General features: G+C 38.9%; 2 protein-coding genes across 9 annotated transcripts in view; one reads left to right on the plus strand and one right to left on the minus strand.

Annotated features, from left to right (window-relative positions):
- Positions 1-4399: 4399 nt before the first annotated feature.
- On the plus strand, positions 4400-10622 carry LOC113126699 (homocysteine-responsive endoplasmic reticulum-resident ubiquitin-like domain member 2 protein). Its single transcript, XM_026300776.1, is given in 10 exon segments — positions 4400-4454; positions 4946-5193; positions 6231-6308; positions 7483-7545; positions 7547-7597; positions 7781-7911; positions 8499-8609; positions 8713-9000; positions 9257-9371; positions 9548-10622. Coding segments are annotated over 9 exon segments (1152 nt in total). The 5' UTR covers positions 4400-4454; positions 4946-5046; the 3' UTR covers positions 9716-10622.
- Positions 10623-11464: 842 nt separating this feature from the next.
- LOC113126697 (sodium bicarbonate cotransporter 3-like) overlaps positions 11465-22584 on the minus strand; it is a 32989-nt gene continuing 21869 nt past the window's right edge. For 6 of the 8 annotated variants that reach the window (XM_026300770.2, XM_026300774.2, XM_026300773.2 and 3 more), the window contains 14 exons: positions 21049-21223; positions 20052-20185; positions 19615-19860; positions 18759-18864; positions 18363-18524; positions 17749-17862; positions 17374-17535; positions 16350-16601; positions 16152-16220; positions 15791-15964; positions 15537-15674; positions 14911-15011; positions 14058-14177; positions 11465-13716 (listed from right to left, as the gene is read on the minus strand). In XM_026300770.2, coding sequence (XP_026156555.1) covers positions 13638-13716; positions 14058-14177; positions 14911-15011; positions 15537-15674; positions 15791-15964; positions 16152-16220; positions 16350-16601; positions 17374-17535; positions 17749-17862; positions 18363-18524; positions 18759-18864; positions 19615-19860; positions 20052-20185; positions 21049-21223 — 2032 coding nt within the window. In that variant the 3' untranslated portion in view covers positions 11465-13637. Of the gene's footprint in view, positions 13717-14057; positions 14178-14488; positions 14538-14910; positions 15012-15536; positions 15675-15790; positions 15965-16151; positions 16221-16349; positions 16602-17373; positions 17536-17748; positions 17863-18362; positions 18525-18758; positions 18865-19614; positions 19861-20051; positions 20186-21048; positions 21224-22584 lie in introns of all 8 variants that reach the window. The other 2 variants (XM_026300772.2, XM_026300771.2) reach the window with 2 other exon arrangements.

Here is a 22584-nt window from a genome sequence, read left to right on the forward strand (position 1 = left end):
AAGGTATGAGGCTATGACTATGAGTAATTTCGCTGTACTTGATGGTTTTTGTACTTGATTTCTATTAAATACCTTAAACCAAAACCAGATTCATATGCTTCCACTTTGATTACTGAATATATATATATATATAAATAACTTTTCTTTTTCATATATGTACACACACACACGCATACACACACACACACACACACACACACACACACACACACACACAAAGACAACATTGAGAAAATGAGTCATTCAGGCTACAGGATATTGTGTTAATGGTGATTACGGCCCCAAACTGAATTATTGGAGTATAATTAAAGGTTAAACAATCTTAAACATGGTTTTTAACACAGTCAAAACCAGAATCCACACAGGCAGTTAAAACCACCTCCCTATCCTTGACTTTTTCCACACCAGTGAGTCACTAATTGTAGACACCAATCAAGAATTACACAGAGGGGACACAGGGGCTATAGAATCTATTCAGCAGGGCACACACGGAAACACAAACTGACAGCTGACCAAAGATAACTGCTCTCTGTGACTCGATGTGACTAACCATGTTTCAAAGGGTAAATGTCAAGAAAACAACATTCACTAAAACATCCCCGTTATCGTCGGTTTGTGTTGCTGGTGTTGTTAACTTGCAGTTCCTGAAAAAAAGAGATAAACTAAAAGTTACTACACACTCTGGTCCACACTAGGAAAATCTCAATAAATCTTAATCACTAAAATACATAAATACATAAGAGAAACATACTGCAATAATAAAACTTGCCAGCATCATCTGTGCACAAAATATACACGGACGAACATATAACATGACATCCTTGTAAGCAAATTCTGTGTACTGCTCCTTTAATACCTATACCAGATTTTTTTAAACCAAAATTTTTTAAAACATGGATTTTAACATCAGATGCAATGACGTACCAGTTACCCTGCCAAAAAATCTCCGTCATACAGTGTATATAGCCTGACAACCAATAGCTGAAATATTTAACCTTAAGAGGGGTAACTGCAGATTGAAAGTCTGACCAAAGCATCTGCGTAAGCAAGGCATGTTTAATATTTTATGGCATGAACTGACAGCGCTGAGATCATGAGTTCAGCAGAATACTGAAATGTAGGGAGCAGAAATGCAGAGAAACAAGTAGGAAAAACTAGGCCTAGTTGTTGCTGAACATATTTCAAATGTTTTTCCAGTTCGTTTTACATTTATTTTAAAGATAAAATGTATAAAACCGAAATGTCAGATTGTTAACAATCACTGACATCTAGCATTATTTTACCTACATCAGCCTCTCAGCAGTATTTTAGAAACACTGGAAGTTCATGAGTTCCAGTTCTCTTTTTTTCTTCCCACAAGTGTAACTTGCCCCACCCAGGCAAGTGCAATAGGTTACCAGGAGAATCAGAGTTCAAGTATTAATCTGTATAACCATAGATCCATGGATACTGATGGATCTACGGACTCAGACTGTACCCTAAGCTTAAAATTAAAACCTGCACTTCTTACTGCTTAAATAAAAGCCTTCCCCGGTGAGTGACCTTTTCAAACCAGTGACTCACTAATGTAGGCTTGTTACAAACAGAGCAGGCACCAGGGCCTCTGAAGTCGTTTAGTGCAATACAAAAGTCACAGCACTGCTTTTTACAGCTTTAACTATTCATATGTCATAGGCCAAATATTATGAAAAGAAGGACATAAAACTGAATTAAACCTTCTAAGGGTTTAGGCGGTGTTTTTTTTTTTTTTAATTGCATAGTTAATAAGGTTTGTATTGCTCTGCCTGTCCTGTGTTGTACTGACATAGGGCTTTCTTGAAATATGCATTATAAAGGCATGATGCAGCCCTTTATTTTAAACCCTTTCTTTACCAATTACTTGCCTGTGACAAAATTTCAGTTTCCTAAATTTATTATATAGAATTTTTCTTACTACAGAAGGAAGACCCCTTTAAAAAGAGAGACATGACATATGGGGTAACCTCCATAAAGTGGCACTTTCCTGCACCAGGATAGGCCACAAGTACCTCTCAGAGGAATTCTAGAGAGCAGGCTGACATTTTACAGATGAGAGAAATGGAACAAAAAGTTTGAAGGAGTTTTCTCTTGTGATTCTTGGCTGGATCAAGAAAATGTGGAAAGACAGGTTTTGATTTTTCATTACCAAAAATCTGAATCAGATACCGGATGTTTTAGCAGGAGCTGTCCGTTATCAGCAATTTATTGACTGGCTAAATACACATAAAGCTTTCTCATTCATGTTTAGAACTGTTAAAAATGGTATTTAAACTCATTTACAAGCTTGTGAACTCCAGGTCCACTTACTAGACTTCCTGGGCAGCTTTTAGCTGCATCAGTACATGACGTTTGCTCAGCTATCATGGTGAAGGAAGCTACAGTACTTATGAAGTAAATCTTTCATTAACAAATAAAATGAAAGAAATTAAAATAAATGCAACACAATAAATATACATAAACTGCATGCTGGTTGCTATGGTTTTTGAGGCTGTTGAATGTTAAATGTTTTCTGTCTTTGTGTGGCAGCCCTGCGATGTGCTGGCGACCTATCCAGGGTGTACCCCACCTCTCACCCAATGCCAGCTGGGACTGGGTCTCTCCTTTATGACCCTCAGGAATAAGTGGGTATAGCCAAAGGACGGAAGGTCTCTGTACCTTTCCAAAAGTAAACAAAACCAGGAACAATCACTGAGAATCACTGATCAGCAATCTTCTTTCACAGTCCTTCCTAATTCAAACACACAAACAAATCTTGACTCATAGTCAGCATGGAAGCCACCTCAATTAAGATTTCATTAAAATCCAATAAAAGCAGTGTGGTTGGAACAAGAACCCACTGAACAGAGTGTATGAAAACAATGACAACAGCAACAACAGTGACACAACACGAAGGGGTTGGGGAGGGGTCCCATATCACCGACTGCTAAAACCGAATCAGGGTGTGAAAAACAGCCCTTTGTAAAGCAGGGTAAGAGACACACAGGGACAGAAAAATAAAAGAAATGCAGCATCTCTAATGCAGTGCCATCAACAGAGACATGCACCACAACATACTGCATCCTCTGACACACAGATCGGTCAGAGGTATTAACATGGTGAGACAAACATGGTAGACGTCACAAGGATAGTGCTTCACCTTCCTGATGAGAGGTATTCTGTTCACAGGAAGTGCTTGTGTGGTTTAGTAACACATCAACAATAAGCAAGCAGCCATTCAATAGGATATGATTCATAGATTTTTTTTCTGCAAAACTTTTCTAATATTTAAGAGAATGCGTAACAAAAATACCAGTGCACATTTGATAGAAAAGCGTTTGCATTAAAAGAGCGTGTGAGCAACATGAAATGACAAAGTTCTAACCTGGCTCAGAAAATCCTTCCATCATTTGCCCGCTTGGTCTAGTTCAGCGTCATATGAGGCTGGAAGTCACCACACTGGGCAACAGGCACCACAGGAATGTCAAAAGTCTATTGAAGGGCTGACACATATAAAAAGATGACCAAACTCATTCACAGCTATTTGTAATTGTACATGTATACAATGCAGAGTCATTACACAGGAGCAAGTGTAAGATATCAGATTGGTCTATTACTCAAAGAGGTCAAATGATATGAAACTCAACCTTCATCCAACCCAGGAAATTTATGTTGGGGTATTAGTGCAATTTGTTGTGGTTTGCTGCATAACAGTGGAAATGTGTTTTCAGGAAGACACAGTGTGCTCTCATCCAACACCACTTTACTTTGTCACTTGTATTCAAATTACTATCTATGTATTAGTCTATTATAATATCACATCAGTGCAACATGTAAAACATATCTTGACAGCGCCATGACATTATGTCAGTGAAAAAAATATGACAATAGCAAAACAGCCAAGACCCGTTCTTTTATAATCACAGGCTCAATGATGAACAGTAATAATGAACACCCACACCAGAAGCTTAGACAGAGCCTCAGTCACAACAGTGCAGAAACCTGGCTACTAACTAGAGTCACTAAAGCACAGTGGAGGCTACACATCAGCACTTTACAGCATAGCAATGCCAACAATGAACACAATCTGCCAAAATAGGGCAGATTGTGGAGATACAGAAATCCTTGCTTACCTTTTTAAAAGGTTATTTGTCTTTTTTTTTTAGTTTGTGGTGCTATTTAATGATATTGTATTACACTTACAAAAAGGTGGCCGCTTTAATTGCTTATATGAATGAAAACGTTTCTTTTTTTTATTAAATTTCATTTATCAGCTCAATCTCTTTGGTTATGCGCACACACTTTTAATGTCGTCTCTGCTGTAACTAAAACTTCTGACCATTAGGGGGCGGTAAAGAACATGATGGATGGCGACAATGGTCCGACGAAGAAGACACATCCACATCCAGGTCCAGAAGAAGCTAATTTGGTCACTGGGGTAAACAAGGCAGGTAGGTGAGGCAAGTGTGTCACGGCAGAGTTAGAGACGAACATTGTTATAAAACTCGGTTTGATGTTGTCAGCTAACAACTTTTTCTGTTTGGTTTGACCAACATTAGCGGCGGGAAAAAGGTATTGAAGCTAACGCTAGCTTAGCTGTAACGTTATGTGAGTCGGTTTGTAATTATATAAGGTGGTAATGTTTTTATTTTGTACGTGTTAACGTTAACTACACCTCTGTTAATCTTAAAACGTGGCTCTTATTAAACTTTGTTTCGTTAAATCTTAGCCGATAAGCAGCTAAGGGTTTATTCTTTCTCAGGTATTATCTAGTTAATCTGTATTTGTGTTCACAACCGTAATGCTTCAACAACACCTAACATTTTATTAATGATCACGCATCATCATGTTTTCCTTTGTCTCCTCAGGTTCCAGATGTTTCTACAGTTTTACAGGAAACACCTTGCAACATCAGGCACAATAAGACTTGTTTTGTTTTTGTGTTTTCTAGTCGGTTCCTGGCACAATAAGAACCGAGGACCGGAGCCAGTGGCCAGACGGGGCAGCCCAGACCTTTTTTTGTTTTCTTCTGAAGACCAATGGTTTTGAGTTATGGATCAAGCTGTTGTGGACAGTCCGGTAACCCTTGTCATCAGGGCTCCCAACCAGAAGTACGATGACCAGACCATTAACTGTTACCAGAACTGGACTGTGGAGAAACTCAAAGCACACCTGTCAGATGTGTATCCCAGTAAGCCAGTAAGTATTTTACAATGATCCACCACTTGTGGAATCATAAAGGAGAGTTACAGCCTGTACCTTGTGTTTTCTCCCCCTGTTTGACTGCAGAATGCACTGATGACAAACACTGATCAAACTTTGTGAAACTAAGAAGCTGTTAATAGCATTTACTGGGAATACAGTCAGCTGGGTGACCAGTACGTGTCTATCTGTGATGCTGTCACGTTGATGTTTACACTCAAGTGAATTTTTCTGCGCTGATATTACAGGTTTATTATTCCACTCAGAAGGAACAGATGTGGCTTATATATGCTGATTCAATACTTTCCAGTTTCCTCCAGATTCACGACTATTGAATAATCATAAAACTGATACAGATCATTAAACTCGAGCTTTTCTCAGACATGAGAGAAGTTGAGGAGTCGTCCGCAGCTGAAAGAACCTCGGCGTCAGTAGATTTGACGTCACAGTGAAAAGAAGCTGTTCAGATTCCTGCTGCATTCTGCAGCTAATCTGACTTTGTTCTTTCCTCTCCACACACTACTTTTTCTGATGTAATCACTGTGAATACACAGGGGGGGCAAACTGCTCATTTGTAAAACTGTGGAGTAATCTCTTCAAGGGCTGCACTTTTGTTAATATAATTTAGCGCTGGCATATTTAAAAATGAGGCAGCTTGTCTGCAGAACTTGCTAGTTGGCTGGGATTTAAGATAGTTTAAATTCCTGAATGGTTGTAGAGGGAATGTAGGCTTCAAGAGGACACACTCTGACCGTGTTGTACTGTCAGTTTAATCCACAGTTAAGACCCACTTATCCCGATTGAGGTTACTATGATCTCATCCTCTTTGCTCACTCACACAAAAATCACTGCCTTTTGATCCCGTGATCTACATTTGAGTTAGCTGTTCTGAGTTGACTGTTTTTTGTTGAATATGCTGCTATACTGCTGTTGGAACTGTCGGTAATATTTAAGAATGACCAATAGAATTAAGTCACCCACATAATGTGCAGGATCTCTCTGACCCACTTTTTATTATTAAATTGTGTTTTTAGAGCTCCAAAGACCAGAGGCTGGTGTATTCTGGGAAGCTGCTTTTGGATCACTTTACCTTAAAGGATGTGCTTCGAAAAGTAAGTTCTCTGTTACTATAGGCCTGTTTTTGTGTTTGTCAGTGAGGTGCAGTTCATCTTCCTGATCCCCTTCATGCACTGTATGGCTGGAAGTATTTTTGAGCACCTGTCGTGGTTTGAGGTCGGTGCCTTAGTTTCAGTTAAGATTCATCTTTAAGCTATGAAACCATTTCAGAAAATAGCATACTTGCTGAATGTCTTAATGAGAAATGTTATTGCTTATGGTTTTGGAATGAGATGTTCAGCATTACAGAAGGTTATTATGTCAAGTTGTCAACATACCTTTCTACACACATAGTCATGTCAATGAGGTATCAACATGTGTTTATTCAACATGGCAGTTATCTTAAACAATGACAGTCCTGTATGGCAGCAGACTTCACATAAAACTGGGCTTTCTGATTTGCAGGTAAACTAATACAGCTACTAAATGAGTAGTAATTATGACTGGTGGTGTCACAGCTTAAAAATAAACAACAACTAATGATGTTAATGCTGCTTTACTTGAAACCATCAACTTTGGTTAATTAAAAACAAAAAAAAAACAACAGATTTTTAAAAAAGCCAAGCATTGAATTATAGTCACTAAACAAAAGTGTGGAAAGAGGGAGAGACACCAGTAAACAGCCACATTGTTGCAACTGTGTAATTAGAGAGTTTGGCATGTTTATTTTTATGTTCTGTACTTTGTACTTCTGTTTTTTTTTTTTTGTTTTTTTTTTCATAATTAGTTTTATTCCCTAATTTGTTACTTGTTTTCAGCTCAGGTACAAATGGGTTCTCAAATGAGAACATGGCTTTTCCTGCAATTGGCTGGTATTTTAAGAAAATCAGTTATGACTATCACTATAGAGTTTACAAAGAATACACAGATATTGTGAATATAATTCCATGTTGAGGTACATTTTATGTAGCCTAATATCACAGATTTGATTCAAAGAGTTTTACAATATGTATAGCGTTCTGTAAATTTGATCAAATTAAATTAGTCCTTAGAAAAATAAAACTTTAAATTTAATCTATTAGAGAAAAATGGCTAAAAAGTAAGTTTGGAAGTGACCTTGTTGGTTAAATGGTGCAATGTACAGCATTAACATTCATAAGTTCTTTTTTTCCTTTGAACACGCAATCCTTAGTGTCTGTGTTTGAAAATGAGCTCTGTTGGCTTCTACAGCAGGATGAGTACCATATGCTTCATCTAGTGTGTGCATCACGAACCCCTCCCAGTTCCCCAAAGCCCCCCCCGCAGCCGCGGTAACAAGCCTCAGGAGAACTTGGCCACTCCCACGGTGGGTCACCCATGCACTTCTCGCACATTTCCATTCATTTCATCATCACCACATTTCCTTTCATCATCCAGCTCACTGCTGTAATTTACATCTCCTTGAGGATTTGAAAACCATCACTTGCAATTCTTTCAAGCTGAACCATAAACTATTACCAATATTCACAGCTCATATTTCTGGTTACAGCTCCTTCACAACCCAAACAACCCTGCCCCTGGTCAACATGGTCAGCCGTCTACAGGGGAGAGCGGTAATGGACTCGGTCAACGAGCTGGACCCTTCTCTTACCACCAGATGGATCCACAATTTATGCAGAGGTAAGCTTCTGTACTGGTGACACTTCAATAAATACTGCAACACAGAGCTAAAGGCTGTTGCAGCAAACTGACTCACTACAGCAGCTAGTTACTTCTAATAAAAATGTAACGTATGGGAAAATTCCAGATCCACACTACAAACCTACTGATAATACACATGACCCTCATTATATTCATGTGACTGCAATTGAAAGTGTTACATAACATCACTTTTACATAAACGTCACAACGGCAGTTGTACTAGGGTGGACCTAGCAACACTACAAGGTGCCCAATATGACACAAGCACTGTTGCCCTCTCCTAGAGAGGAGATGAATGTTACATGTTTCCTGTTTAGTAATGCAGAGCAGCTACAGGCTTAAAATCATTTATCTACGTTTAGTTAATCCCAGGATCCTGGTTTGTTGTTGTTATTATTAGGCCTGTTTCTTTATTAGAAAGTTTCCTCAGCACCAAAACCATTGTTAACTGATCATAAGCAAATTAAGTGTCTTTAAATGTATCTTCAACCAAAGGCATCTTGTGTGTGTGAGTGTGTGTGTTGGCTCTGTATAGCAGTTTTTCTAATGCTGTGTCTGTTTCGCAGCTGGAATCAGTACTTAGCAGCAGCTGCTCCCACAAACCCACGTGCCCATTACAATCCCATGACACTAATGTGGTGGCAGCAGTTGTATGCCTGGCAGTACTACATGCATTAGTAAGTCTGTGTCTCCTCTTCACGACTGTCTATAGCACGGTATTCAAGTAAAAAACAAAACTGTCACCATTCAGCTCTGCTCACTTCCTGTCTCTCTCTCTAGTCATTTGCTGGCAGCCTCCTCTCAGCATCTCAGGCCAGACCAGACTTCACCCCAGTCTAACCAGCCTAATCCCCTTAGCCAGCGGCCGCAAGCAGATCGCCGTGGCAACCCAGAGGTCCAGATGAACGCCCAAGGAGGCGAGATCCTGAATGAGGAGGAGCTAAACCGGGATTGGCTGGACTGGGTCTACACATTTTCACGGGCTGCAATCTTACTCAGCATAGTCTACTTCTACTCTTCCTTCAGCCGCTTTGTCATGGTGTCGATGGCCATGCTGGTGCTTTACCTGTGAGTGATCATTTACTGTATCATTGTATGTCAATCAACGCTATGCGTCTCTAGGATTATACAATAGGAACATTCTTTTTTGAGATGTAAAGGATATTTATCTGAGAGTTTCAGTTGCTATATTGCATCTGTGCTTTTCCAAATCATGAAAGAAGTACGTTTTGACAGAAACATCCACAGTGGGAATCACTGTCATCATCAAAATAATCCATAAAGATGCAAAAACTATACAATGTCATTTGTTTTATGCCTGCAGGCACCAGGCTGGCTGGTTTCCTGTCAACATAGAGAACGAACTCCATCTCCCTGGAGACAGACCCAATCAGGACGATGTAGAGGGAGACCTACAAAACCACGACTTCCAAGAAATGGTAGCTGCCTCTCTCATCCCATTAGCTTTACCAAGAGCAGTAATGATGATTTTCTATAGTATTTGTAGTAAAACCTAAATGGTTTTTACTGTTTGCATAACAAAGACAAAATTAAAAACTCTAGTATTACTGTAGTGTGGAACATACCTCTTATAATTTGACTTCATCCTGAACAGGAGGGAGCGATGGACGACGGCTCAGATGATGAAAGGGAAAGCGGAGAGGAAGGAGCTGAAGATGCTAACAGTGCCCCCAACACAGGCTTCCTGTCGTCCACGTGGTCATTCATCATAACCTTCTTCATGTCACTCATCCCAGAGGGACTGCCAAACGCTGCTAACTGAGCCATGAGCAGCCACAGTTCCACAGGAGCACATTCTTTAAGAGGAGGACAAAGATCCTACCTACTTAGGGAAACTGTTGTCTGTTGCAGTGCAGTGTTATAGTTTCCCAGTAGTCGTCTTTACTCCATATCTGAGACTTTGAACACAAAGGACACATTTAACCTGAAAAGGGGGAAAAAAAAAAAAAAAAAGTCACTTCATATTGATCGTTTATTTTGATTGCACAAAGAGAAAACATTTCTAATTGTAAAATGAGACAGAAGTTAGTTGAACAATAAGCAATGATTTCTAGTGAGGCATTCTAACCATAGTGAAAGTAAATCAGTGCATTGTTTCTCTAATTTCTAAAATAGAGACAGCGGGGACATTTATAAAGAAAAATGATTACATCACCACTCGGGTTCAAGAGTCTTTGCATCTTTTTTTCTTTGTAAGAAACAATATTTGTTGAAATAGTTTTGTTTGAATTGTAATGGTCATTGTGTTGAAACAAGAGAGAACCATTTCAAATGGAAGCAAATGATGTAGTGCCTGTGGGGGGGGAAAAAAAGGGTCTGAGAGTGAAGTTAAACGTGTTTTGAACACATGTATAGTGCGTTGGAGTGCGACTCAGAAAAGTCAGTGAACGTGCTACTGATTCTTTGACAGCCTGGAAGAATCTGAGTGAAAAAGAAAAGTCCATCCTCCACCAGTACACCAGACAGGTTGGTGGTGGCTGTTGTGATTTCAGTCATTTGGCGTCGAGCGCACAAGATGCAGTTAAATAAAGCACTGCCACAACGAGGAGCTCATGCAGGACAAACCTCACGCCTCTCGAGTTTGTGAAAATGGCTGCTGCTGTTACATTTAACGTGTACTTACTAATTATATTAAAAATGAATGTTTATTAAACCTGCTCTCATAGTAACATAGCCATCTGTCTGTTTTTGTTCTCCTGTCATTTAAGAGCAACATATAATCACAAGTAATGACTTCATGATGCTGGACCACAGAAAGACAATGTTCATTTTAACATTTTTGGGACTTATGCTGGTGCAGCTCCTAATATATAGCATATGAATTACACTCATGCAGGCATATAGTTAAAGCAAGGCCTATTCTAATACCATTGAAGGCTTAAATATAAATAAGGACTACATTGTCTTACTCTGCTTCCTTTACCTGTTAGAGGCATCTGGTGCAGGTGATCCATGTATTGGATGTTATTTTGTGGTCAGACAGGTTCTTTGTGAACCATCGTAAACTCTGCACAACATAAGACCGACACTTGTTCCTTGCACTTCTCTGATGACTGTGCCTCAGTAAGGTTTTGGAGGGCCACACAGGTGTTTTCATTTACTCAGACCTCTGCTCAGGCTTTGTCTCACTGCAGCAAAGCAGGTCTGATTGGTCAGCTAAATGACAACACCTGTGCCTGTCATCCAGCAAATCTGGTTTGGGTTTAAAAAGAGCTCCTCACAATCTTGATTTAAATCAAAGTAAAACCATCTTTTGGTCCATCATAGTGATAGACAGCCTTTTAAACTGAGCAGAAGGGGATGCAGATAAAATAATATGTTGGAGCCATATTTCTGCAGTGCTCAGCTGCAGCGTGTCCAAACATGGGTCTTTGCTGCCACCTTTTGGCTTCAACATGAAAAACACTGCAGGCTTGTAAACAGGACTGAGCCTCCTCATTACGAACCCCCACACCCCACCCAAAAGCCACAGTTTCATTAAAACAACAAAGGAGACAACAGAAGGAATATACACCATGTATATACTTTATTGCTTTGCATCAATCGGCCATGACACAGAAGTCATCATTTAAGCTAACATGTTGTGTGCTTCACTGTTGTGTATGTACATCACTGTTGTGTATGTAAATCAAAACAACTTCATTTTCACTGATACTGATGTGCTAATGGAGGGTAGGAGCTCCACTGCTTTAACAAAAAGTTACTTAAAATAAATGTGGTATTTTTACTCAAAGTAGTTGCTGCACTTTTTTTGAGTTGATAATGAAAGACATTTTAATGTCAAACAGTCCTTTTATAAAGGTCTATAACCACATATAAATGAACATCTAGAACTTAAATATTTGATAAAATGTCATCGACATTTTTTTTAACTTCACATTCTTTGATCATTCAAAAAAAAAAAAAAAAAAAAAACTACATCAATATCAATCAAAGAATTTTCACGTGAGCAAATACTACAGCTGTGACAGCAGAGCACGCACATATAGAAAATAATGTGTAACGTTACATTTCTAAATGTAAGATAACTCGAGTGACATCACTTGAGTCGGTAGCTCAGGCTATGACTTTCACACGAATGAGGAAAAACACTACGACAGACATAAGTGCCCGCAAATGAATTCTCATGTAGTGAGGGTCTGCCTTTGGCATTTGTATACCATCACGTGTACCTGTACATCTATTCTGAACACTAAACATATGAGTACAAGACTTGCACAAAAAGAGCTTTGACAAGGCACATAAGCTATTGTCAGTATAGTCACTGTAGCCACACACAGACAGAGGAACACACAAAAATCATTTCACAAGTTATTTGCCTGGATATTAGCTAGATTCATGAGTCCATACATTGCACCGTATAGGATACTTATTGCTAAAACAGGACTGCACTTAGCAAAATAAAAACAACTTCATAGAATATATTTTTTACATTTCTGTAGAAATATTTTGCATAAAATGATTTGCAATACTAAACATAGCAAATTATTATTATTTTTTTACACCAGACACACACACAAAATTACTAACAATAATACAGACAGTATAAAAACAGGTGCAACTAACTGGGGTCACGAATATTCTATTTAATTTGCACCTTACTATATTTTACGGTTTACAGCGTTTATTTAAAATAGTTGAGACACTACTGATGAAAGGAATACAGTTATTATCGCTACTTTGTGACAAAAATATGTAGTGACCACAATCAGAAATCCCTCAAGATTCCTTAGTTGTTTAACTGACATTTGAACAGCAGCTCTGTAGATATTATGGGAGAAGTAACCTTTTTATTAACACTATACTCAATTTTAAGTAAGAAACTATACTGGCAAAGTGCTTACTGTACAGTACAGATTTTATATAGCCTCTGAGTGAGGCTTTCTATAATGTTACAAATAAAAATAATACACTTCAGATTTCAGAAACCTTCTGAATAAGCTTTTGTCAGAAATAATGTCAGAAATTAAAATAATACAGTACAGATGCACACATATATTTATATAACAGCATGTATAACATGAAGAGTGAGGTGTATTAAAAAAAAAAAAAAAAAAAGACTAACTCTTGAGCAGCAACATCAATACTGACTCTTAGAGAAACAAGAGATGATTTCCATGTAAAACAAAGTAGTGTGCAGTAGTGGTGTGGTGAATAGTAGTATCTACCCAAATGTACCTGAATGGCTTTAATTTATTTAGTCATGAAGCTGGTGTATTTTAGTGAAAGGCCTTGATCTTGACCTAAAAATACATGGAAAAAAACAGTGCATGACGACTCACAGTGTATGAGCTGCAAAAACCCAAAATGTACACTGCCTTAACCACCTAAAACAATGAAATGAAAACACACAAACAGCTTAAAATTAACTTCCCCACCAGCGAGGCCTCTTCCTTTGGCAGCTGTGGTTTATATGGGTGACTCCCTAAATAGTGAACAGTGGTAATCTATCTTTCCTCGTAGATGTGTGCTCTACAGTACATCATGGCAGCACACTTCAAGACTTGAGTGGAGTAGGACTCACAGTGCTGGGGGAGCTCACCTGCTGCCCTGAAGAAGGGAGCGCTGCAGCCAGAATGTGCTGCTCCAGTCCTATCCCCACTTTCTTACTAAGATGGAGCCTGTTTGTGGGGTGACGTGTTGTGTGGGAGAAGGTATCAGGAGGGAGTAGGGCCTCTCTCTTATCACAGGAAGGTTTCGGCAGTGGAACCTCCGGGTGTGTCTGGGCTGACATCGACTCTAACACAGGCCACCTTCTCCTGCCTGTTATACAGACATAAAGATAGAAACAACAGCAGAGCCTGTTTAAATTTACAGTGATGCTAAGGATGGAGAGCAACTGCAAATGTGAGACTGTCAGGTAGAGGAGTGACTCTTCTCAATTACAAATACTCGTAGAACAGAACTTTTGCCATCCAGGCAATAATAAGCATCAGTTAATTTCAATATAGTATGAAAATATTTTTGCAGAATCTTAAAACTTGCCTGATACATAGTACTCCCTAACAGAGAGCCATCTTTTTTTGTCAACATTATATTATCATATTAAAGTGATGCAGTCGGGAGCAAGGGCTCTGGAAAAATCCAGCAGGTGACATAGCTACCTTCCACTACGCTTCTCAGGTTGGGCACAAGACTCTGCATTCGAGTTCACAGCTTTCCACACTGCGGTTTTGGCCAATTCATCAGAGATATTTACAACCAAGGGATCAGAATCAGAACTACTGTACATGCAAATGTAAACATGAACAAAAACACAAAGAGAAGACAGGCATGTAGACATCAAATCAGTAGGAGTGGTTTAGTGCAGGACAGTTCAGACAAGCAGGCACAAACATGCATATCAATCAGTTTAAAACAAATGAACAAACTGGCTGACCTACAGCATCTTAACACTTTGCATTAGAGGTCACATGTATTTGTCATTGGTTAACTGTGTCATTAGTTCAGTTCAGAGTGTCTGAGCATTAGTGATTGGGGTTCAAACACAGCCATGTGGGTCAGACGTTTTGCATCAGACACACAGCCCTGCTACCTCTTCTTCCATGGGGAGGCTGTGGATCACTAGTCCTATAGTGGATAGTCTGTTCAAGGTGGACATAATAATACACAGCTGACTACCAGTGACAGAATTACCATTTCCAGTTGTACATGACAACACGATTCACCTGAAACAGCTGATACACTTCTTGGTTATTTAATTTAAACTGCATCCAATATTTGTTCTTCAAGTTTCTCTACTGCTTTTCTGGATGATGTCAGCCATTAGGACACTGATTGGGTAAGAAGCAGGATCTTTTGGGAACTATCTAGATTCAATTCTTGCTACCTTATAAGGATCAGACCATAACATAATAAAATACAATTACAAAAAAATGACATTTTAGGTGTAGTAAACTATTGGATAATTAAAAATGAAACAGACATCACATGTGGTTAATGGGGTGCACTTCTTACCTCCTCGAGAGTGTTTTTACAGGGATGTTAAGCTGGTTTGAACCTTCAAAGCTGACCTTCAGCCCCATCTCCTCCTCTTCCTGCAGCATGGACTCTTCCTCCTGGGTGAAATTGGGAGCATAAAAAACCAGCTGTTACTGCAGCGAAGCACCTGCTGCTGAAATGCCTATGTCTTCTACATTGTTAATATCTTTATACTCACATGATTTTAAATATACAATGTTGAGCTAAAGAAAGTGTTTCATCTGCACTCATTCTCTTTTCGTTTAATATGAAGTTAATTTTTGTGTTCTATTCAAAATCTATATTTTACTGTTTTTTATTTTAATTCTTGCCTATGGACTTTTAACTTGTTTATTTCTATGAAGCACTTTGAATTACTTTATGTTTGAACTATGCTATAAAAAATAAACTTGGCTTGCCTAAAATGTTATGATCCCTCAGAGATGATGTGAAAAGCTGATTATCTTGTAACAACTGTGTAGCTGCTGACCAGTCAAAGTGCTAACGCTGGTCATAATGTTATGAGTATTTAGCCTGGACATTAGGACAATACATTGATTATACACTGGCATTTACCCAGACTGTCTGGCCCGTTTTGTGTCTGTTTCCTAAATTTGACTTACCAGTTTTTTTTGTGCTTTCTTTTTATTGTCATCCTCTTTTTTCTTCTTGCTTTCTGGCATTAAGTCATCCAGCCAGCTCAGCTCCCGCTTGGTGAAGAAAAAGTCTAGCAGCTTTCGGACAAAGACCAGGGCCAGAACCTGGAGGTATAGATGAAGTGACAGTTGAGCGGATGAGGCTCTATCTGCATCTAAGTTTTTAAAGGTCTAATGTAGTAGTAATGTGATAAAATGAGTGACACTCATTGAGTCACTACCATCATGGGGAATACAACAGCTGCTGCCGAGGCCTTGATGACCCAGAGCAGCACCAAACAGGTGAGCTGCACCAGGGTGAAGATGTGGACCTTCCACAGCGGCACATAGCGAAGATAGATGAGATCAGGCTGGTGCTTGGCAGGCATGCCAAACAGCTTGATCCTGTCAAAGAACTACAGAGAAAATAAGAGGAAAAAGACTCACTGAGGGAGAAAAGGCTGGAAAAAGGGGAGCTGAATTACGATCAAAGGTTTGGAACTACAAAGGGCCAAACATATCTTTACTAACAGCCCATGACTGCTGTTTTTGTCACAGTTAAAGGGAATATTATCTTCAAAGACCGGCAGAGTAGAGTCTTACTTGAATGCCTTTGAGGGAAGAGACACCCATGTAGAGAAACACTCCATACAGGACTGGCATAGGAATGAACTGTAAAAGTAAAGTGACTTTGTTTGCCATGGGATCAACATAGCTTGTTTTAGACATTTAGCCAACCTTCTTATTTGGTGCAGTGTGAAAAAAAAAACAATTATTATTCTGTTGTTTCCTTCATCTCACCTTCAGCACTGAGGTCATGAATACAGAACAACCCATTAGGACAAAGATCATAAATCCTGTGACACGTTGCTCCCGGATACCTAGAAACTTGGGTTGCTCTCCTGGGGCGGAGCAGCCAGACTCCAGCTTCAGGCTGTTAACATGGGAGATGGACAGGACAGTTGCAGCCACGAACCACGGCAGGCCCAAAATGGAGCACACACCAAGCATTACTGCCACTACCAGCAAGTCCAGGTGATAGCCACAGCCTTTCTGCAGGATATACAGGCAAACAAGACACAGCAAATTAAGAGGCAGTACTGAAGCAGGCATAAAAACAGAATCAAAAAAACAAGATTCATGAGCATTTTAAAAAAATTAAAGTCCAATTTAGACTCTTTAGTTTCATATGTTTGTCTTAATTTTTAGTGGGCCTCTGTGTATTTTTTAATATCGCAGCACAGTGGAACTCTAAGAGATAAAGATGCCTCATTTCTGTGAGATGAGCACAGCAGTAGGACAAATAATAGACTATGTTAACTTCAATAATAATTAAGGATGACAGAAACTCAATGAGAGGACTGGTGAGAGATGAGCGAGCTACACAAGATTAGAGGAGCGTAGCGACAGCAGAGACAGAAAGAGAGCAAGCTGGAGGAGAAGCACATTAGTACAAAGTTAACAGAAAATGAGGAATAAAACATATAAAACCGTGAACAGACATATTGGTTACAAGGCAACACGTTTTATTTAAAACTTTTGACATATTTGGTATTACAAAACAAAACCTATGTTGTGTGCCAGGGCTGCAATTTTTGTGGTCATTCATTTTATTATCAGTACAATCCAGTTTAACTACTACTCTGACCTATTTTGTAATTTGTAGTACTTTTGGTACATTAATAATGTTAAAATGTAGGTATAATTCAAGATATGACATATGTCTGGAATTATTTTAAACAGTCCCACTATTAGTCTTAAATACTGCATAGCCAGAGTTTCTTTCAGATTTAACATTGTCATATGTAAAATCTGAAAGTCTGACCTTGAGCTTATGCTCTTTGCGGTTTATGATGACTGCAGTGATCTGCTGATCCATAAAGATGAGGATGGTGCAAAGCAGGGCAGGAAGTACTGCCACCACCAGGGTCCACCAGGGATTACTCCCTAATGGGTCCATCACCCAGCCCCGGTTCTTTGAAGTTGGCTGCAGGGAAAAAGCAGGGATGTGTTGAATTTAGTCTATTAAGGTATAAAACAATATATGAGAATATCTAATGATGTGACCATTCATTAATTTTTTTCCTTCAAAGGAATATGCTTCAAAAGTATACGCTAACTGAAGATGAAATAATGCTCGATATAAGCCCACTCTTAAAAATCCATGCTTAAAGACTGACAAAGTGGAATATATGCCTACCTCAAAGCGGTCAGGAACATTAAGCTTAGGAGATGGGATCCCCATTAGATAGTCCACCAACACCATGATCATGATGGTTATAAATACTCCAAAGTCGCTGATAGTGGAACGCACCTGTACACACAGACAAGCAAAACAGGTAAAGGACTTTTAAGATGAGCATGCTTTCTTATTTTCTTAGGTTTAAACTCATCATTGTACACACGCCCAGAAACAGAACCTGGTTATAGTCATTTACTGCAACTCACTGTCCAGATGCACTAAGTAATAATTATATTTGTGTCAACACTAAAAGCTTAGTGTTTCAGACAATACCAACACCTGCCTACACAGAACACCAAGTGGCAACAGATTAGCTGGTATTGTGTGGGAGGATGCAAGAAGATCTTTTCTTTCCGTGCTCCTGCATACTAACGACTGACACAATGTAAACATTTGCATAGTGTGACAGGATTTTAGCTTGGTTTACGTACTATGTTAAATACTCAATTCAGATGTTATTTTTAACCATCATTATAAAAATTTACTGTACCGGTGTTTAAAGCCAGCATTTGTGGTGCTGGTGATAGTATAAGAGTATCAAATTGTACTAGTAAATCTAGCAAACATGTCACCTTGGTAGGAAAATATCTTTCTGTCTTGAACTGCTTGAGGAAGGACGACAGGAAGAAGGTGGTGAAGAAGAGGATGATGGACCAGAAGAGAACATCTGGGATGTAGGGCCCATGGTGACCACAAGCTGGACCCACAAACTCTCCATGGAGTATTTTACACATCTGAAAAAAAAAAAAAAAAAAAAAAAAAAAAAGCAGTAATGTCTACTAATTAGACATATAGTAATGTCATGCTAATTTAGATAATCTGTTCCTGTACTTGTGACAACAGTATTAGCAGCAGTTGTTTTGGCAGCTTAGTCAAGGTCATAAGAAGTAATTGTAGCTGTTGCATTCATGTTCTTGTGTCTTGACTAATTCTGTATCAGTCAGTGAGTGATTGTGCTGCCTCCTCACAGAGACATTGAGGCTGCCCCATTGGATAGAGTCTGGGCTGTATCCTGTCTGGTTCCACTCCTGCGTGAGCTGATCTGAGGCATTGGCTGGTGGAGAGCACTGACACCTGAGGACAAGATAACAAATATTAAGTGGACTCTGATGGTAAGGAGAAAAACAAAATCATTTAAAAATATTTTATTTTACCTTTTCTTTTGCGGGTAATGTAAAATTGGCTGCAGCAAATCAGCTGCTAGCATCAGTTTTTTTTTTTTAAATTTACTATTTTACAAGGGGGCAATTTTCATTTCAGCTCTGGAGAGACATACTAGAAACAGCTTAAGTCACTACAATTACAGTTTTCAGGAACAAGAGCAGTGTGTTCCTTCATGGGATCCTATTTATGTGCATAATACAGTACTTGATGTAACCTGTACTTAACATGACATTGTGACTTTAAGAGTGTATTATAAAAGTGACATATTAGCTCTAATTCTGACAGTAGCACAGTAATTATCTGCTATAAAAACCTAAGTAAAAAAGCCTTTTTGTCACTGAATGATGACTAAATAGATTTTATGCACTAGAACATAAGTATATATAATTACACTATATATAAATATGGTGTGTACAGTCAAGTAGATAAACCACTTCTGGAGTTCCACAAAAACACAGATGTTTCTTCTTGGTTTCTAGAAATAGCTCATTTAACAGTATTCAGAGTGTGACTGTATACAAAGTATACATAAGTAAATTTATTCACCAGACAAAAACAAGTATATATGTATACTGTCATATTAATACCTAAATCTTAACAATGGCAATCTAACAATGATCTAATGATATGGACTGTAAATAACAGAATCTCAGTACTTACGAATACAGGGTAAGGTTGTCTAAGTTGTTGTGCATGTTGACAGGGTAGTATTCTCCCAAGTGAAAGAGCTTCTCTATAGCTTCATAGATAAAGATGATGCAGATCAGTGCGGCAAAGGCCTCTTCTGTGAATCGAGTGATGTAACAGACCAAGGCGCTAGCGTCCGTGGCCACCAGGACAATACACAGGAGGGCAGTCCACAGACCAATGCTGGTCCGCAGGGACAGGTACGACAGGTTGTAGTCACTGGGGAAAAAAAGACATGAAATCACATGGAAGAAAACAGAATACAAATACACGTGTACAAGAGTGCAAACATGCACATAGGGCTCCATTAAACTACTAGAAAAGATACACAATGCTGTATTATGCACAGTATTTAGTCCTATTTCGGCTCTTTCACTTTGTCACAGAAAAGTAAACTTGCTTGACCTTACTTGCAGAACTTGAAGAGGATCTTTTCAAACACTAAAACTGGCCCCGTGCTGCCAAGTATAGTTAGGGGCTGCCCTGCGAAGAGGCCATATGCCACGCCCGTCAGCGATGCCCCAAACAGAGACTCTATGGCACTCTGTAGACACAGGGAGGGATTGAGGGAATGAGAAAGGAAGGATGGGGGAGATGAAAACATTCCAAGGAGGATACAAAGGGAAAGGCTGAAGGAGAAAAGAGAGAAATGAGGAAGAGACCCCCGACTAGATTAAACATACAATCTGGGCTGCAACTGAGAGGCTAGATAAACTGTGTGAATATTTCCACTCTGCTGACTTGTCCGAAGTCATATCCCTGTAGTCCTCTAACCAATGCTGAGTTTACTCAGATTTACCAACACAGACTGTGTCTATGCCAACAGTCCCTGGTCTAGTAAGTACATCTGGGTGAAAAAGACATGGAAGACAAAACAGAGAGCAGTAAAAAGAGAGACATGGTACGGAATAGCTTGCAATGTGATAATAAATTAGTATATTGGAGAATGAATAACCACCATATTCTTTTGCACACTAAATAACCTATATAAAATGAAGTAGGGCAATCAAAGAAACCATGGAGATGGCTGTGACTGGGATAGACTGCATGCAAATCACCATATCTATATTTAACTGCGATGGATGTACTGTACATACATGAGTTAAGAAAAAGCCTTGGTGTTGTCCACAATGGTAGGGATAAGGATTTACAGACTAGGTTACATCAAATGAACCTTTTGCTTTGATTTAAGGATCCAGTGGAATGTCACAACATCCATTTCATGTTGTACTACGATGATCACAAAATGTTTTATATGCTGATATTTAATCCTCACATGCAATTTGATACAACACAACTAGGGAATTAGAGCTGTGATGTCCAGTGAGTGTATGAAGAAAAACAAAAACAAAAAAAAAAACAAAAAAAAAAAAATACACAAAGTGCATGCAAAGGCTTTACACTCACTATGTTGCCTTTTGTTGCCTCTCCAAGCAGACCTCCAAATGTAACGACAGGAGACATGCAGGCGCAGTAAAGGAAGAGAATGGAGGCTAGACACTGCAGACTGAAGGAATCCCTGATGTCACTCCAGTAGAACGGTGCTTTCCGCTTGACATCTAAGATCAAACCTCCAAATACCCTGGAAGAAGAAGTAGGAAGATTTCAAGTAGGAGAGCAGGATATTATTACATGAAGAAAATAAGAAGGGTCAAGTAGAGAAACCTGATTTAGTATCACATAAACTCCATTAACATGAAGCAGTTATCAATCATTTCCAATAATATTTCAAAAATGTAATAAAATAGTTCACATGATAAGTGGTTTATCCTGAGAACTACTGTTCTTACAGTGTCTTAATTCATGATGTTCTTTATGTTTGTAAAAACCAACTCACTGTTTGCTAATATAAGGTACATAAAGCTGTATTCTTACAATAGTGATTACTGATGCTGGTGGTGATAGAATTTTTACTGTGTTACTTATGGTGTGTGTTTATGTTTGTTGTTATTTGCTTGAACACTAACGGCTCTGGCTATGGTCAGGAGTTAAACAGTAACTACTAGGAAAGATATGCAGTATCATAATTATGAGTGTATCTTTATAACATTTAATTCCCAAATTTAGGTGACACTGAACTTACTATGTAAGTCCAGACTATTTCAACAGTACCCATACTGTACAGAATTACTTTCTAGCTACACTTCTTCTGCCTCTTTTTACTTTGCCTTTAGGGAATTCTATTTTCTTTAAATCAATTTCTCACCTTGTGTATCTTTTTCTCTTTCACTGACACCTGTCCAATTGTCCTGCTGTGAGGTTTTCTTTCATTTTCTTTTTCCCCACACCTCTGGAACAACCTTCATTTCTTGCTCCTGCAACTCTCACTCTCTTTTACACAGCCCCCGTTTTCTGATAGATATCTATAGTGTAGCTTCTTGCACTTCCTCACACTCCTTTGTCCCCCAGTAGCTTGCTCATAGCATGGGCCTTTTATAGTAGTGGTGAAAAGGAGAGTGAATCTGTAAATAATACAGTGCCTCCCAGGTGATATGTATGTGTACAGTGTGTGTGTGTGTGTGTGTGTGTGTGAGGTTTCAAATAAACACATTCTCCTTGCTGTGTGGCCCAGGCTCTGGAGGCCCAGCATGAGTTATCCATAAATGTCATCAGAGGTTTAGAGAGTACAGCTGTGATGTATCTGCCAAAAACATAGCAGTGTTTATCTTATAAAAATTTCCATTTTATAAATTTTTTCTTCTATTCCCCTTTAACAGTATGTGGTGGACCTTACAGAGATAATCCAAAAATACTTTCACTTAAAAACCAGTGCTTACAACACCATTACTATTGCTGTGTACTGAGCAATACGTATTATACAAATACTTTTGGTAATGTTTTGTAATTCATCTTCATATTAGAGCATTAACAGATTTGCACAGTCTCATTATTGTAACCACAAATGCATCTCTGTAACTAAAGAGGATGAAATGAGGTCCTTAA

Source organism: Mastacembelus armatus, chromosome 11 (genome assembly GCF_900324485.2).
Source record: "Mastacembelus armatus chromosome 11, fMasArm1.2, whole genome shotgun sequence".
Lineage (NCBI taxonomy): Eukaryota > Metazoa > Chordata > Actinopteri > Synbranchiformes > Mastacembelidae > Mastacembelus > Mastacembelus armatus.